The 15,308-nt window shown below is 46.5% G+C and overlaps 1 protein-coding gene across 1 annotated transcript in view; it reads right to left on the bottom strand.

The window, feature by feature from the left end:
• LOC144510074 (vesicle-associated membrane protein 5-like) overlaps window positions 1-13,130 on the bottom strand; it is a 30,232-nt gene extending 17,102 nt beyond the window's left edge. The window contains exon 1 of the mRNA XM_078239311.1: window positions 12,918-13,130. Within this exon, the coding sequence (XP_078095437.1) occupies window positions 12,918-12,920 (3 nt within the window). The 5' untranslated portion in view covers window positions 12,921-13,130. The remainder of the gene's footprint in view (window positions 1-12,917) is intronic.
• Window positions 13,131-15,308: the final 2,178 nt, after the last annotated feature.

Below are 15,308 nucleotides of genomic sequence, written 5' to 3'. Positions count from 1 at the left end.
ATGACTTAGAGGAGGGGGCTGAAGGGTGGATCAGTAAATTTGCTGATGACACCAAGATTGGTGGAGTAGTGGATGAGGTGGAGGGCTGTTGTAGGCTGCAAAGAGACATAGATAGGATGCAAAGCTGGGCTGAAAAATGGCAAATGGAGTTTAACCCTGATAAATGTGAGGTGATTCATTTTGGTAGGACTAATTTAAATGTGGATTACAGGGTCAAAGGTAGGGTTCTGAAGACTGTGGAGGAACAGAGAGATCTTGGGGTCCATATCCACAGATCTCTAAAGGTTGCCAGTCAAGTGGATAGAGCTGTGAAGAAGGCCTATAGTGTGTTAGCTTTTATTAACAGGGGGTTGGAGTTTAAGAGCCGTGGGGTTATGCTGCAACTGTACAGGACCTTGGTGAGACCACATTTGGAATATTGTGTGCAGTTCTGGTCACCTCACTATAAGAAGGATGTGGAAGCGCTGGAAAGAGTGCAGAGGAGATTTACCAGGATGCTGCCTGGTTTGGAGGGTAGGTCATATGAGGAAAGGTTGAGGGAGCTAGGGCTGTTCTCTCTGGAGCGGAGGAGGCTGAGGGGAGACTTAATAGAGGTGTATAAAATGATGAAGGGGATAGATAGAGTGAACGTTCAAAGACTATTTCCTCGGGTGGATGGAGCTATTACAAGGGGGCATAACTATAGGGTTCGTGGTGGGAGATACAGGACGGATATCAGAGGTAGGTTCTTTACGCAGAGAGTGGTTGGGGTGTGGAATGGACTGCCTGCAGTGATAGTGGAGTCAGACACTTTAGAAACATTTAAGCGGTTATTGGATAGGCACATGGAGCACACCAGGATGATAGGGAGTGGGATAGCTTGATCTTGGTTTCAGATAAAGCTCGGCACAACATCGTGGGCCGAAGGGCCTGTTCTGTGCTGTACTGTTCTATGTTCTATGTTCTATGTTTGTGGATGACACAAAGGTTGGTGGATTTGCGGATAGCGATGAGGACCATCAGAGGACACAGCAGGATATGGATCAGTTGGAGACTTTGGCGGAGAGATGGCAGATGGAGTTTAACCCGGAAAAATGTGACGTAATGCATTTTGGAAGGTCTTATAAAGATAGGAAATATACAGTAGATGGCAGAACCCTTAGGAGTATTGATAGGCAAAGGGATCTGGGTGTACAGGTTCACAGGTCACTGAAAGTGGCAATGCAGGTGGAGAAGGTAGTCAAGAAGGCATACGGCATGCTTGCCTTCATCAGCCGGGGCATTGAGTTTAAAAATTGGCAAGTCATATTGCAGCTTTATAGAACCTTAGTTAGGCCGCACTTGGAATATAGTGTTCAATTCTGGTCGCCACACTACCAGAAGGATGCGGAGGCTTTGGAGAGGGTACAGAAAAGATTTACCAGGATGTTGCCTGTTATGGAGGGGCATTAGCTATGAGGAGAGGTTGGAGAAACTTGGTTTGTTCTCACTGGAACGACGGAGGTTGAGGGGCGACCTGATAGAAGTCTACAAGATTATGAGGGGCATGGACAGAGTGGATAGTCAGAAGCTTTTTCCCAGGGTGGAAGAATCAATTACTAGGGGGCACAGGTTTAAGGTGCGAGGGGCAAGGTTTAAAGGAGATGTACGAGGCAGTTTTTTTTACACAGAGGGTGGTGGGTGCCTGGAACTTGCTGCTGGGGGAGGTGGTGGAAGCAGATACGATAGTGACTTTTAAGGGGCGTCTGGACAACTATATGGATAGGATGGGAATAGAGGGATATGGTTCCCGGAAGGGTAGGGGGTTTTAGTTCAGTCGGGCAGCATGGTCGGTGCAGGCTTGGAGGGCCGAAGGGCCTGTTCCTGTGCTGTAATTTTCTTTGTTTTTTGTTCTTTCAGGAAACAATGCATCAGGAAAGGATGGATGGGCTGGGTCCCTTTCCTGTTGAAAAAAGACGGCTGGTGAGGTGACCTAATCGAGAACTTAAAATTTGGAAATGTTTTTGACGGAGTGGATAGAGAGAGAATGTTTCCTCTTGTGGGCGAAGAGCAGAACTAAAGGCCATCGATATAAGATCGACACCGAGAACTCCAATAGGGAATTCAGAAAAACCTCTTCAGCCAGAGAGTGGGAGAATGTGGAACTCGCTGCCACGGGTCGAAGGGAATAACGCAGATGTATTTTTCAGGGAAGTGGGATAAACATACGAGGGAGAAGGGAACAGATGGTTACAATGGGAGATTTAGATGAGGAAAGATGGGAGGAAGCTTGCATGGAGAAAAAATTCTGAAGGAGAGCATCTATCTCCACTTAGAGAGGCAAGGCTTGATCAGGGATCGTCAGCGTGGCTTCGTCAGAGGGACGCCGTGCCTAACAAATTTGATTGAATATTTTGAGGAGCTGACAAGGTGTGTAGATGAGGGTTGTGCGGTTGATGTAGTTTATATGGATTTCAGCAAAGCCTTTGACAAGGTCTCACATGGGAGACTTGTAAAGAAGGTAAATACACATGGGATACAGGATAATTTGATAAAGTGGATTCAAAATTGGCTCAGTTGTAGGAGACAGAGGGTGATGACAGAAGGCTGCTTTGGTGACTGGAAGCCAGTGTCCAGTGGCGTACCACAGGGATCTGTGTGGGTCCCCTATTATTTGTCATTCATATAATTCTCATAGATGACTATGTTGGGGTGGGGGGGGGGGGGGTAAGTAAGAGCAATAAGTTTGCGGATGACACAAAGATTGGACGGGTGGTTAACAGTGAGGTGGAGTGTCTTGGGTTACAGGAAGATATAGATGGAATGGTCAAATGGGCTGATAAGTGGCCGATAGAATTTAACCCTGAAACGTGAGAGGTGATACGCTTTGGAAGGAGTAATTTGACAAGGAAGTAATCAGTGAACAGCATGATACTTGGAAGTTCTGTGGAACCATGGCGTGTTTGTCCACAGATCATTGTTTGAGGATAAGGGGTAAACCTTTTAGATCTGAGGTGAGGAGAAATTTCTTCACCCAGAGGGTGGTGAATGTGTGGAATTCACTCCCACAGAAAGTAGTTGAGGCCAAAACATTGTCTGGTTTCAAGAAGAAATTAGATACAGCTCTAGGGGCTAAAGGGATCGAAGGATATGGAGGGAAGGGGGAATCAGGATATTGAATTCGATGATCAGCCATGATCAAATGAATGGTGGAGCAGGCTCGAAGGGCCGAATGGCCTCCTCCTGCTTCTCGTTTCTATGTTTATGAAGCCCAGATGTGTGGCCGGGTGACCAACAACAAAACTATATCAACAGTGACAACAAGAGTCAAGCATGCTGGGAATTTTGATCAAGTTATAATTAAACACAGATATGTAGGTCGTAAAGGCTGCTGCGAGTCATGACCTATCATGAGAGATGTGACCTGACACTTCCTGTGTTGACCAAATAAGAATAGTTGTGTGGACTATGCTCGACACCCCAGAGCTATTGTTACCATATACGGTGAGGCTACGTGATCTACATGCAGTTTGGTATAAACAGTTAGGAGTTGTCTACGAGTAACTCTATTGGCTTTAATCGAACATTGTGATCAGTGTCTGGTGATATCATTGCCAGAGTGCCAGAGAACTTTCTGGAAGAATGTGAGAAGTTTAGGGTAAAGAGATGTGAGTCTTTATCTCTCGCGACAACTGGAGACTCACTTTCACAAAGTATGCCCTGGAGAACAGATTGAGAGAGATAACGATGAGGGAAGATCTACATTGGAGAGCAGCCCTGGCCAGTTCACTCAAAACCGGGTAGTATTGGTTTTCAGTTAAAATTTAAAGTTCGGGTTAAGAGCGTTAATGAGTTAACGTGTTATAACTGTTGTGAGTTTGTATGAAATATTGAATAAAGTGTTGAATAAAGAAAAACATGAGGTGAATTTGAGTTGACTCCTGACCTTTGGTTTGTCATGCTAAGTATTTCATTCACTAGTGTCATAAGTAGGGTTACATTAACACTGCAATGAAAATCCCATAGTCGCTACACTCCGGCGCTTGTTCGGGTACACTGAGGGGGAACTTAACACAGCCAATCCACCTAATTAGCATGTCTTCTGGATTGTGGGAGAAAACCGAAACACCCGGAGGAAACCCACGCAGACATGGGGAGAACGTGCAGAATCCGCACAGACAGTCACCCAAGCCGGGAATCGAACCATGTCCCTGATGCCTGGGAATTACTTGGGAAGAGGGTTAGGTTTACAGTCGGATGGGTCAAAGGGCCTGTTTCTGAGGCTGTACGTTTGGGGAATTGCAAGAATCATAGAATCCCGACAGTGCAGAAGGAGGCCATTTGGCCCATCGAGTCTGCACCGACCACAATCCCACCCAGGCCCTATCCCCATAACCCCATGCATTTACCATAGCTAGTCCCTGTGTCACTAAGGGTCAATTTAGCACGGCCAATCCACCTAACCTGCACATCTTTGGGCTGTGGGAGGAAACCCACGCAGACACGGGGAGAATGTGCAGACTCCACACAGGCAGTGACCCAAGGCCGGAATCAAACCCGGGTCCCTGGCGCTGTGAGGCAGCAGTGCTCACCACTGTGCCACCTGTAAGACCATAAAATATAGGAGTAGAATGAGACCATTCAGCCCATCGTGCCTGCTCCGCCATTCGATCACGGCTGATACGTTGTTTCTCAACCCCATTCTCCCGCCTTTTCTCTGTAACCTTTGACCCCCTTACTAAATCAAGAACCTATCTATCTCTGTCTTAAATACACTCAATGACCCGGCCTCCACAGCCTTCTGTGGCAAAGAATTCCATAGAAATTCCATAAAACATGCAACTCAACAGGGAAGAGGGGGAATTGTTGAAGTGAACCAAAAGGGAGCTTTCAAAATAATGGTGGATTTGAACATAATTTCTTCAAGGATGTTATGTTTTGGGTCTTTTTTCTCCACGTGTGGTTTCTGCATTTCAAATCACTCAAATTTTAGACTTTCCAACTATGAAATTCTGCCCTTGAAAATGATTTTCCAACCTCCACCTCTCCATAGGCGCGCCCCACCTCAAATTCATCTTCTTTCGGGCATTCCCTCAAGTCCAGGTTGCAGTCTGTGACTCCACAGTGGGGAGTCCACTCCAGTTCACCTGGATCCCGATTCCAATGGCTGCCAGTGATCCTCGTGCCAACCTGGAACTAACTGCCTCGCTTGTCCTAATGGGAGGGCAAAGGGTGACATGATGGCACAGCGCCAGGGACCCGGTTTCAATTCCGGCCTTGGGTCACTCTCCGTGCGGAGTTTGCACGTTCTGTGTCTGCGTGGGGTTCCTCCGGGTGCTCCGGTTTCCTCCCATAGTCCAAAAATGTGTGGGTTAGGTGGATTGGCCATACTAAATTGTCCTTTAGTGTCTAAAGATGTGCTGGTTAGGTGGATTGGCCATGCTAAATTGCCCCTTAGTGTCCAAAGATGTGCGGGTTGGTGGAATTAATGGGAGAAATGTGTGGGGTTACAGCGATAGGGCAGGGGAACAGGTCTAGGTAAGATGCTGTGCTCTGAGTTGGTGCGGACTCAATGGGGCTGAATGGCCTCCTTCTGCACTGCAGGGATTCTATGGAGGGGGATGGACAAAAGGGGCTGCTAAATGTGAGAGTAGGAAGAGGATTTGAGAAGGGGAGCTTTGCACGTGGGGGTGGCTGGTGGCAGGGGGATTGGGAAGAGTGCAGGTGAGTGGCGTGTGTGCGTGAGCGAGCGCATGTGTGTATATGTGGGGGGGGGGAGAGGGGTGGGAGAGGGGAGCTTCTCTGAGTCTTCTGCCAGGATATGAAGAACCTGGCTGAAACCCATAATTGAATTGAACCGAATTGATTATATTGCCACATGTACTGGGATACAGTGAAAAGTATTGTTTGATTTATTATTGTCACGTGTACTGGGATACAGTGAAAAGTATTGTTTGATTTATTATTGTCACATGTACTGGGATACAGTGAAAAGTATTGTTTGATTTATTATTGTCACATGTACTGGGATACAGTGAAAAGTATTGTTTGATTTATTGTCACATGTACTGGGACACAGTGAAAAGTATTGTTTGATTTATTATTGTCACATGTACTGGGATACAGTGAAAAGTATTGTTTGATTTATTATTGTCACGTGTACTGGGATACAGTGAAAAGTATTGTTTGATTTATTGTCACATGTACTGGGATACAGTGAAAAGTATTGTTTGATTTATTATTGTCACGTGTACTGGGATACAGTGAAAAGTATTGTTTGATTTATTATTGTCACGTGTACTGGGATACAGTGAAAAGTATTGTTTGATTTATTATTGTCACGTGTACTGGGATACAGTGAAAAGTATTGTTTGATTTATTATTGTCACGTGTACTGGGATACAGTGAAAAGTATTGTTTGATTTATTATTGTCACGTGTACTGGGATACAGTGAAAAGTATTGTTTGATTTATTGTCACATGTACTGGGATACAGTGAAAAGTATTGTTTGATTTATTATTGTCACATGTACTGGGACACAGTGAAAAGTATTGTTTGATTTATTATTGTCACATGTATTGGGACACAGTGAAAAGTATTGTTTGATTTATTATTGTCACATGTACTGGGATACAGTGAAAAGTATTGTTTGATTTATTATTGTCACATGTACTGGGATACAGTGAAAAGTATTGTTTGATTTATTATTGTCACATGTACTGGGATACAGTGAAAAGTATTGTTTGATTTATTATTGTCACATGTACTGGGATACAGTGAAAAGTATTGTTTGATTTATTATTGTCACATGTACTGGGATACAGTGAAAAGTATTGTTTGATTTATTATTGTCACATGTACTGGGATACAGTGAAAAGTATTGTTTGATTTATTATTGTCACGTGTACTGGGATACAGTGAAAAGTATTGTTTGATTTATTATTGTCACGTGTACTGGGATACAGTGAAAAGTATTGTTTGATTTATTATTGTCACGTGTATTGGGATACAGTGAAAAGTATTGTTTGATTTATTATTGTCACATGTACTGGGATACAGTGAAAAGTATTGTTTCTAGCGCGCTGTACGAAGCATAACGTACATACAGGAGAAGGAAAGGTGTGTGCGCAGAACGTAGTGTTACAGTCTCAGATAGGGCGAGGAGTGAGATTAGCTTAAAATGCCCTTGAGAAGATAGTGGGGGTTAGAATGGGGAAATCAGCTGACAAAGTGGAGTCCTTTGCTGTGCTCGGCAAGTAAATAATCCGGCAAGGTGTGGACTTTCTCCTGTGGCTGGGGATTTACTGGGCCTGCCCACTGCCGCTGGGAAATTGCCACGGCGGTAGATTTGGCAGTGTGCCCAGGATTGCAAGTTCTTTCAATTGGCTTCCGAGACTGTGTTCTCTTCAGACGAGGATGTGGCCTTCTGGGCCTCTACCTGAAGGGGAGAAAATGGCAGCACAACCTCCCATTTAGGGCTTTAACTCCACCCGCTGGTGTTGGGAAGTGCAGCAGGCATTGGCGCCCATCGCTGTGCCGGGTAAACAGAGGGAGGCCAGCGGCAGGAAGGCCGGACTGAAGTTCCAACAATCTGTTGTAAGCCTCACCCCCAATGGTGTTACCCAGCTTGCCGAATGCATTGGCCTATGGGCGGCACAGTGGTTGGCACTGCTGCCTCATGGCGCCAGGGATCCAGGTTCGATTCCTGGCTGGGGTCACTGCCTGTGTGGGATGTGCACATTCTCCCTGTGTCTGCGTGGGTTTCCTCCCACTGTCCAAAGATGTGCAGGTTAGGTGGATTGGCCATGCTAAATTGCCCCTTAGTGTCCAAAGATGGAAGAAGAAACATAGAAAAACTACAGCACAAACAGGCCCTTCGGCCCACAAGTTGTGCCGAACATATCCCTACCTTCTAGACCTACCTATAACGCTCCATCCTATTAAGCTCCATGTACTCATCCAGGAGTCTCTTAAAAGACCCTATTGAGTTCGCCTCCACCATCCCTGACGGCAGCCGATTCCACTCGCCCACCACCCTGTGTGTGAAAAACTTACCCCTAACATCTCCCCTGTACCTACCCCCCAGCACCTTAAACCTGTGTCCTCACGTAGCAGACATTTCCACCCTGGGAAATGTGCAAGTTAGGTGGATTGGCATGGCTAAATTGCCCTTTAGAGTCAGGGGAATTAGCAGGGTAAATACATGGGGTTACGGGGATAGGGTGGGATTGTTGTCAGTGCAGGCTTGATGGGCTGAATGGCCTCCTTCAGCACTGTAGGTATTCTATTCTATAATCTTAAAATTCACAGTTAGTATTTTGGTTTCAATTTCTGGTGTTTTATTTCAGTTTTTCTCCTGAGATAATGTCGCTCATTATAAAGCCTCCTCCGAGTGTTGGCAGCCTTTTGGAATTTCCCTCTTTTGTGCCCCACCCAAAACACCTGGCCACATTTGCAGAGAGCAATGTTTTGGTTTTCCACAAGATCCCAGCGCCTACGCCTTTTTTATTCATTCGTGGGAAATGGGTGTCGCTGGCTGGGCCTAGCATTAATTGCCCATCCCTGGTTGCCCTTTGAACTGAGTGGCTCGCTAGGCCATTTCAGAGGGCAGTTGAGAGTCAACCACATTGCTGTGGCTCTGGAGTCACATGTAGGCCAGACCAGGGTAAGGACAGCAGATTTCCTTCCCTAAAAGGACATTAGTGAACCAGATGGGTTTTTCTGACAATGGTTTCATGGTTTTCAGTAGATTGCTAATTCCGGATATTTTTATTTTACTGAATTCAAATTCCACCGTCTGCCGTGGCAGGATTCGAACCCAGAGTTCCCAGAATATTAGCTGAGTTTCTGGGATTAATAGTCTAGTGTTAATGCCACTAGGCCATCACCTCCCCTCTTTCCGCAGGTACTGTTAATAGAGGAGTGAATGGCAAGGGCACTGGGAGCGACCATTTTAACTCGAGCAGAAGTCTGACTGCTTCCAAACTGAGTGCAGTTGCCCCAGCTGGGGTCGGACCAGAGAATGATAGAATCCCTACAGTGCAGAATGAGGCTATTCAGCCCATCGAGCCAACAATCCCACCTAGGCCCTATTTCTGTAACCCCACATATACACCCAGCTAGTCCCCATGACACTAAGGGGCAATTTAGCATGCGGTGGCAATGGCCTAGTGGTATTATCGCTAGTGCCCTCGGATCCTAGTCTCTCCGACTAATGGGAACGTCTTCCCCACGTCCACTCTATCCAGGCCTTTCAGTGTTCTATAAGTTTCAATGAGATTCCCCCCTCATCCTTCTAAACTCCATCGAGTACAGACCCAGAGTCCTCAAATGTTCCTCATACGTCAAGCCTTTCATTCCCAGGATCATTCTCGTGAATCTCCTCTCGACCCCCTCCAAGGCCAGTACACCCTTCCTTAGATACGGGACCCAAAATTGTTCACAATACTCCAAGTTTGCTCTGGCCAGAGCCTTATGAAGCCTCAGCAGTACATCCAGCACCACGGTGTCACAGTGGTTAGCACTGTTGCCTCACAGCTCCAGGGACTCGGGTTCGATTCCCAGCGTGTGTGGAGTTTGCACGTTCTCCCCGTGTCTGTGTGGGTTTCCTCCAGGTGCTCCGATTTCCTCCCACAGTTCCAAGATGTGCCAGTTAGGTGGATTGGCCTTGCTAAATTGCCACTTAGTGTCCCGGATGCATAGATTTGGGGGGGATTGGTGGTGTGGATATGTGGGAGTGGGGCCTGGGTGGGATTGTGGTCGGTGCAGACTCAATGGGCTGAATGGCCTCCTTCTGCACTGTAGGGATTCTATGATCCCTGCTTTTGTATTCTAGTCCTCTCGAAATGAATGCTAACATTACATTTTCCTTACTAACGACCAACTCATCCTGCAAGTTAACCTTAAGAGAATCCTGAACTGGGCAATTCTCCTGGTTTTAAATATTAACCGTCAATACACCACAAAGAAAATTCTACTTAAGATAACATCCTGCAATGCTGTGCAATATATTCCCCCTAAATTTAACTCCTAGTCTCTCCTACTAATGGGAACATCTTCCCCACGTCCACTCTATCTAAGGAAGGATCTACTGGCCTTGGAGAGGGTCCAGAGGAGATTCATCAGAATGATCCCAGGAATGAAAAGTTTGACGCATGAGGAACATTTGAGGACTCTGAGTCTGTACTCGATGGAGTTTAGAAGGATGAGGGAGGAATCTCATTGAAACTCATAGAACACTGAAAGGCCTGAGAGTGGATTTAACTCCTCCTGCTCCATGAAATCTGTCCCTGTCAATTCTCCGCCCCAGAGTTACTCAGCTCAAATCGAATCAAAGGTGTAGCACACTCAACCTTGCTCTGAAAGTAGGTGCACAGCCAATGAAGGCGGCGAATGATATGTTGGCCTCCATAGCGAGAGGATTTGAGTATAGGGATAGGGATGTCAGAATATTGAATACAGGAGTTGGGACGTCTTGTTGAAGTTGTACAAGACATTGGTAAGGCCACACTTGGAATACTGTGTACAGTTCTGGTCACCCTATTATAGAAAGGATATTATTAAACTAGAATGAGTGCAGAAAAGATTTACTAGGATGCTACCGGGACTTGAGGGATTGAGTTATAAGGAGAGGCAGGATAGACTGGGACTTTTTCTCTGGAGCGTAGAAGGCTGAGGGGTGATTTTATAGAGGTCGATAAAATGATGAAGAGCACAGATCAGCTAGATAGTCAATATCTTTTCCCAAAGGTTGGGGAGTCTAAAACTAGTTTAAGATGAGATGGGGAGAGACACAAAAGGGTCCAGAGGGCCAATTTGTTTCACAGAGGGTGGTGAGTGTCTGGAACGAGCTGCCAGAGGTAGTAGTAGAGGTGGGTACAATTTTGTCTTTTAAAAAACATTTAGACAGTTACATGGGCAAGATGCGTATAGAGGGATATGGGCCAAATATGGGCAGTTGGGACTAGCTTAGTGGTAAAAACTGGACAGGATGGACAAGTTGGGTCGAAGGGTCTGTTTCCATGCTATAAACCTCTGTTTTACTGCAATTGTACAGGGCGTTGGTGAGGCCACACCTGGAGTATTGTGTGCAGTTTTGGTGTTCTTATCTGAGGAAGGATATCCTTGCTATAGAGGGAGTGCAGCGAAGGTTTACCAGGCTGATTCCTGGGATGGCAGGTCTGTCATATGAGGAGAGATTAAGTCGGTTAGGATTATATTCACTGGAGTTTAGAAGAGTGAGAGGGGATCTCATAGAAACTTATAAAATTCTAACAGGGTCAGACAGGGTAGATTCAGAAAGAATGTTCCCGATGGTGGGGGGAGTCCAGAACTAGGGGGTCATAGTTTGAGGATAAGGGGTAAACCTTTTAACTGTCCAGTCTGGCTCACACACAGCTTGGTATGGTCGCTGTTCTGACCAAGACCGCAAGAAACTACAAAGGGTTGTGAATGTAACCCAGTCCACCACGCAAACCTCCCATCCATTGACTCTGTCTACACTTCCCGCTGCCTCGGGAAAAGCAGCCAGCATAATCAAGGACCCCACACACCTGGACATTCTCTCTTCAACCTTCTTCCATCGGGAAAAAGATACAAAAGTCTGAGGTCACGTACCAACCGACTCAAGAACAGCTTCTTCCCTGTCATCAGATTTTTGAATGAACCTACCCTGCATTAAGTTGATTTTTCTCTACACCTTAGCTATAATTGTAACACTACATTCTGCACTCTCTCCTTTCCTTCTCCCCTATGTACTCCATGAACAGTATGCCTTACAGCGCACAAGAAACAATACTTTTCACTGTGTCCCAATACATGTGACATGATGGCACAGTGGTTAGCACTGCTGCCTCAGTGCCAGGGACCCAGGTTCAATTCCTGCCTTGGGACACTGTCTGTGCGGAGTCTGCACGTTCTCCCCGTGTCTGTGTGGGTTTCCTCCGGGTACTCAGGTTTCCCCCCCCACAGTCCGAAAGATATGCTGGTTAGGTGCATTGGCCATGCTAAATTCTCCCTCAGCGTACCCAAACAGGTGCTGGAGTGTGGTGACTAGGGGATTTTCACAGTAACTTCATTGCAGTGTTAATGTACCACAACACCAGTTTAAAGTCCAAAAAGGTTTATTTGGAATCACGAGCTTTCGGAGCGCTGCCCCTTCGTCAGGTGAGTGATGCAGGGCTCCGAAAGCTCGTGATTCCAAACAAACCTGTTGGACTTTAACCTGGTGTTGTGAGACTTCTTACTGTGCTTACCCCAGTCCAACGCCGCATCTCCACACCAGTGTTAATGTAAGACTACTTGTGACACTAATAAATCAAATCAAACAATACTTTTCACCGTATCCCAATACATGTGACAATAATAAGTCAAACAATACTTTTCACTGTATCCCAATGTTGGACAATAATAAATCAAATAAAAAAAACAATCTCTCAGACAGCACAGGATTAATGGTTTGAAAGCAAAACACTGATGCTAGAATCTGAAGCCAAAACAAAAAATGCTGGAAAATCCCAGCAGGTCTGACAGCAACCGTGGAGAGAGAATAGAGCGAACGTTTCAAGTCTGGATGATCCTTGGCCAGAGCTGAAGGTCTAGGGATAATGAAACTGAGCATGCAACATTGGGGCAGTTCATATGAGACCAAGGAACCAGCCATTTCACCTCCTCTGCCAATACTCACCCCACTTTACGGACATGGTGCTTTAATTTAGCTTTGCATCCTGTTGGGGGAGGGGGTGGGTTTGATCAGACTGATTTAGAGAGAGAGATATGCACCGTGGTTGCAAATCTGTCTGGGACTATTTTCAAATCCAAACTCGATCGTCCTTTTAACCCGATCCCTCTTCACCGACTTGCCATTCCAATTGCAATTTCAGTTTTCCTTCCGACAAGCTCTCAATGAGAGCCGAAGGACACACACACACTCTACATAAAAGCTTGAAACTTTACTCACCATTACTGCTGCTCTCTCTCCCCTGTCTCTCTGACTCTGTTTGTCACTTCGCTATTTCAGTCCTGGATTTCCCCTCTGCGTCTTTTCCTGCAAACAGTTGGCTTCCGGGTACTGGCACCCTATATACCTTTCTTGCTGTGTGCTCTCCAGAGCTGTTTATCAAATCGACTTAGCTAATGTTTACCACTATAATTTAGGGTCATTTTTTTTCTGCTCTCCTGATCCTGTTGCTCACCGCTCTTTAAGCAAAAAGACCCCAGTGGAGATTTACCAGGGGATTTTAGCTTTCCAAGGCTGGCACAGTGCTTAGCACTGCTGCCTCACAGTAAGAAGTCTGACAACACCAGGTTAAAGTCCAACAGGTTTATTTGGTAGCAAAAGCCACACTAGCTTTCGGAACAGGCTGTCCCTTCGTCAGGTGGGTGGGAGTTCTGATCACAAACAGGGCACAAAGACACAAACTCAATTTACATGAATAATGCTTGGAATGTGAGTCTTTCCAGCTAATCAAGTCTTAAAGGTACAGACAATGTGAGTGGAGGGAGCATTAAGCACAGGTTAAAGAGATGTGTATTGTCTCCAGACAGGACAGCCAGTGAGACTCTGCAAGTCCAGGCAAGCTGTGTGGGTTACAGATAGTGTGACATGAACCCAATATCCCGGTTGAGGCCGTCCTCATGTGTGCGGAACCTGGCTATCAGTCTCTGCTCAGCGACTCTGCGCTGTCGTGCACCGTGAAGGCCGCCTTGGAGAACGCTTACCCGGAGATCAGAGGCTGAATGCCCGTGTTAGCCAGGTTCCGCACACATGAGGACGGCCTCAACCGGGATATTGGGTTCATGTCACACTATCTGTAACCCACACAACTTGCCTGGATGTGTAAAATCTCACTGGCTGTCCTGTCTGGAGACAATACACATCTCTTTAACCTGTGCTTAATGCTCCCTCCACTCACATTGTCTGTACCTTTAAGACTTGATTAGCTGGAAAGACTCACATTCCAATCATTATTCATGTAAATTGAGTTTGTGTCTTTGTGTTCTGTTTGTGATCAGAACTCCCACCCACCTGACGAAGGGATAGCCTGTTCCGAAAGCTAGTGGCTTTTGCTACCAAATAAACCTATTGGACTTTAACCTGGTGTTGTTAGACTTCTTACTGTGTTTACCCCAGTCCAACGCCGGCATCCCCACATCATGCCCCACACTGCCAGAGATCTGGGTTTGATTCCGGCTTTGGGTCACTGTGTGGAGTTTGCACCTTCTCCCCCGTGTCTGTGTGAGTTTCCTCCAGGTGCTCCAGTTTCCTCCCACAGTCCAAAGATAGATATATTTTTTATTAGTGTCACAAGTCCCTTACATTAACACTGCAATGAAGTTATTGTGAAAATCCCCCAGTCGCCACACTCTGGCGCCTGTTCGGGTTACACTGAGGGAGAACTTAGCACCCTAACCAGCACGTCTTTTGGACTGTGGGAGGAAACCGGAGCACCCGGAGGAAACCCACGCAGACACGGGGAGAATGTGCAGACTCCGCACAGACAGTGACCCGAGGCCGGGAATCGAACCCGGGTCCCTGGCGCCGTGAGGCAGCTGTGCTAACCACTCTGCCAACGTGCAACAATAAAACAAACGCTTACAATTCAAACAGTCAACAATTCAAAATGTTGGCTCCAATATTTGCGGCTTAATTCATGTTACCCCAGCATTCACATGTTAGCACAAGGTGCGGTCCCGTTGGTGGGCTTGGGCACAGCAGAGTGGCATCATTGGTTGTCCACTCATGCGTGGGCCAAGGACTTTGCGCAGTACATTAGTGGCCATCTTGTGCAGCCATCTTGCACCGGGCAGGAGGAACAGTGGGGAAACAAACTTGAAGGGATATAGCAGGAGGGGGGAATCGGACTAACATATTGGTCAATCCACGGCACGGTGGCACAGTGGTTAGCACTGCTGCCTCACAGCGCCAGGGACTTGCGTTCGATTCCAGCCTCAGGTTAACGTCTCTGTGGATTTACACATTCTCCCCGTGTCTGCATGGGTTTCCTCCGGGTGCTCCGGTTTCCTCCCACACTCCAAAGATGTGCAGGTTAGGATGGATTGGCCATGCTAAATTGCCCCTTAGTGTCCAAAGATGTGCGGGTTAGGGGGATTGGCCATGATAAATTGCCCCTTAGTGTCCAAAGATGTGTGGGTTAGGGGGATTGGCCATGCTAAATTGCCCCTTCGTATCCAAAGATGTGTAGGTTAGGTGGATTGGCCATGCTAAATTGCCCCTTCGTATCCAAAGATGTGTAGGTTAGGGGGATTGGCCATGCTAAATTGCCCCTTAGTGTCCAAAGATGTGCAGGTTGGGGGATTGGCCATGATAAATTGCCCCTTAGTGTCCAAA

This window comes from Mustelus asterias, chromosome 22, assembly GCF_964213995.1.
Source record: "Mustelus asterias chromosome 22, sMusAst1.hap1.1, whole genome shotgun sequence".
Taxonomy (NCBI): domain Eukaryota; kingdom Metazoa; phylum Chordata; class Chondrichthyes; order Carcharhiniformes; family Triakidae; genus Mustelus; species Mustelus asterias.
Note: the sequence above shows the minus strand (reverse complement) of the source record. Positions and strands in the feature narration are given on the sequence as shown.